Genomic DNA, 1,006 nt, shown 5'->3' with positions numbered 1-1,006 from the left:
GTTTGCAGCAATGGGCTCCAGCCAGCTTATTGTGTTTGGCTTTGTGCTGGTCTGTGTGAGGCTTAGTGATGCTCGATTCCTCAGTATGAGTGAGCCAATCTACTGGGGGGTTGAGGCGCAGAAGCCCGCAGCAGCAGTAAAACCTGAGAGGGGGCACTCGGGGGCGTTTGTTCAAGAAGCTGGCAGACTCCAGGTAGAGCAGCTTCAGCCAACAGTAAACGCACTCTCCTGGAGTTTTCCAGCAGATCCGGTGGATCCAGTGATCAGGCCTCCTCCTAAGTTTGAATGGCCGCAACGGGTGACGAGCAAGCGTGTTGCCGTGAGGTGTGGGGAAAGTAGAGTCCAGGTGGAAGTGAGTCAAGACCTGCTTGGACTCGGCAAGTTGATAAAGCCAGAGGACACCATGCTCGGTGGTTGTTCAGCCACTGATGTTGACAAGTTGTCTCATGTGCTTGTCTTTGAATCAGAGCTGCATGGCTGTGACAGCAAACTTGTGGTATGAGGTTTTTATTCATTGAATTCATTCATGTCATTTTTGAAGTTGAGTAATGAAATGTTTTTTTCTTTTTCCTTAGATGACAGACAATGCCTTTATTTATGCATTTACACTGGTCTACAACCCCAAAGTGTTAAGTGGTATAATAAGGAGCCAGAGGGTTGTCATTGGAGTGGAGTGCCACTACCCGAGGTGAAGTCTGGATCAGCCAGAAAAGACCCACTTCAGTGTAATCATTGTCAAGTGGCATATTCAATAAATAAAATGTAATGACTATAAACACAAAGCAGGTGGTCACATTTATTTGTATTGGAAGTATTTTGTGTAAGTCTCAATTGGTGTTTCCCCTAGAACATACAATAAGCAGGTTTATTGCCAACTATTGACTAATATATCAGCATTTTAATGTCCTGTATCAAAGCAGCAGGTTGCAAAAACAACTAATTTGACGATTTGAGCATTGGCATCAATATGTCAAGGCTGTTTTGTAAAACCAACAGTTTATTCACT

At 44.3% G+C, this 1,006-nt stretch overlaps 1 protein-coding gene across 1 annotated transcript; it reads left to right on the top strand.

Moving 5' to 3' along the window:
* LOC118299270 (zona pellucida sperm-binding protein 3-like) lies at positions 1 to 774 on the top strand. The gene is made up of 2 exons (XM_035622856.2): positions 1 to 496; positions 576 to 774. Exons 1-2 carry the CDS (start codon positions 11 to 13, stop codon positions 690 to 692), a joined length of 603 nt encoding a protein of 200 aa, XP_035478749.2. The 5' UTR covers positions 1 to 10; the 3' UTR covers positions 693 to 774.
* The last annotated feature ends 232 nt before the right edge of the window (positions 775 to 1,006 follow it).

This window comes from Scophthalmus maximus, chromosome 11 (assembly GCF_022379125.1).
Source record: "Scophthalmus maximus strain ysfricsl-2021 chromosome 11, ASM2237912v1, whole genome shotgun sequence".
In the NCBI taxonomy this organism is placed as follows: Eukaryota; Metazoa; Chordata; class Actinopteri; order Pleuronectiformes; family Scophthalmidae; genus Scophthalmus; species Scophthalmus maximus.
Note: the sequence above shows the minus strand (reverse complement) of the source record. Positions and strands in the feature narration are given on the sequence as shown.

Excerpts from the sequence above, each read along its gene's own strand:
- LOC118299270 (XM_035622856.2), top strand. The coding sequence starts at position 11 with ATGGGCTCCAGCCAGCTTATTGTGTTTGGCTTTGTGCTGGTCTGTGTG. Across the intron at positions 497-575 it reads GCTGTGACAGCAAACTTGTG|ATGACAGACAATGCCTTTAT; the intron begins GTATGAGGTTTT and ends CTTTTTCCTTAG.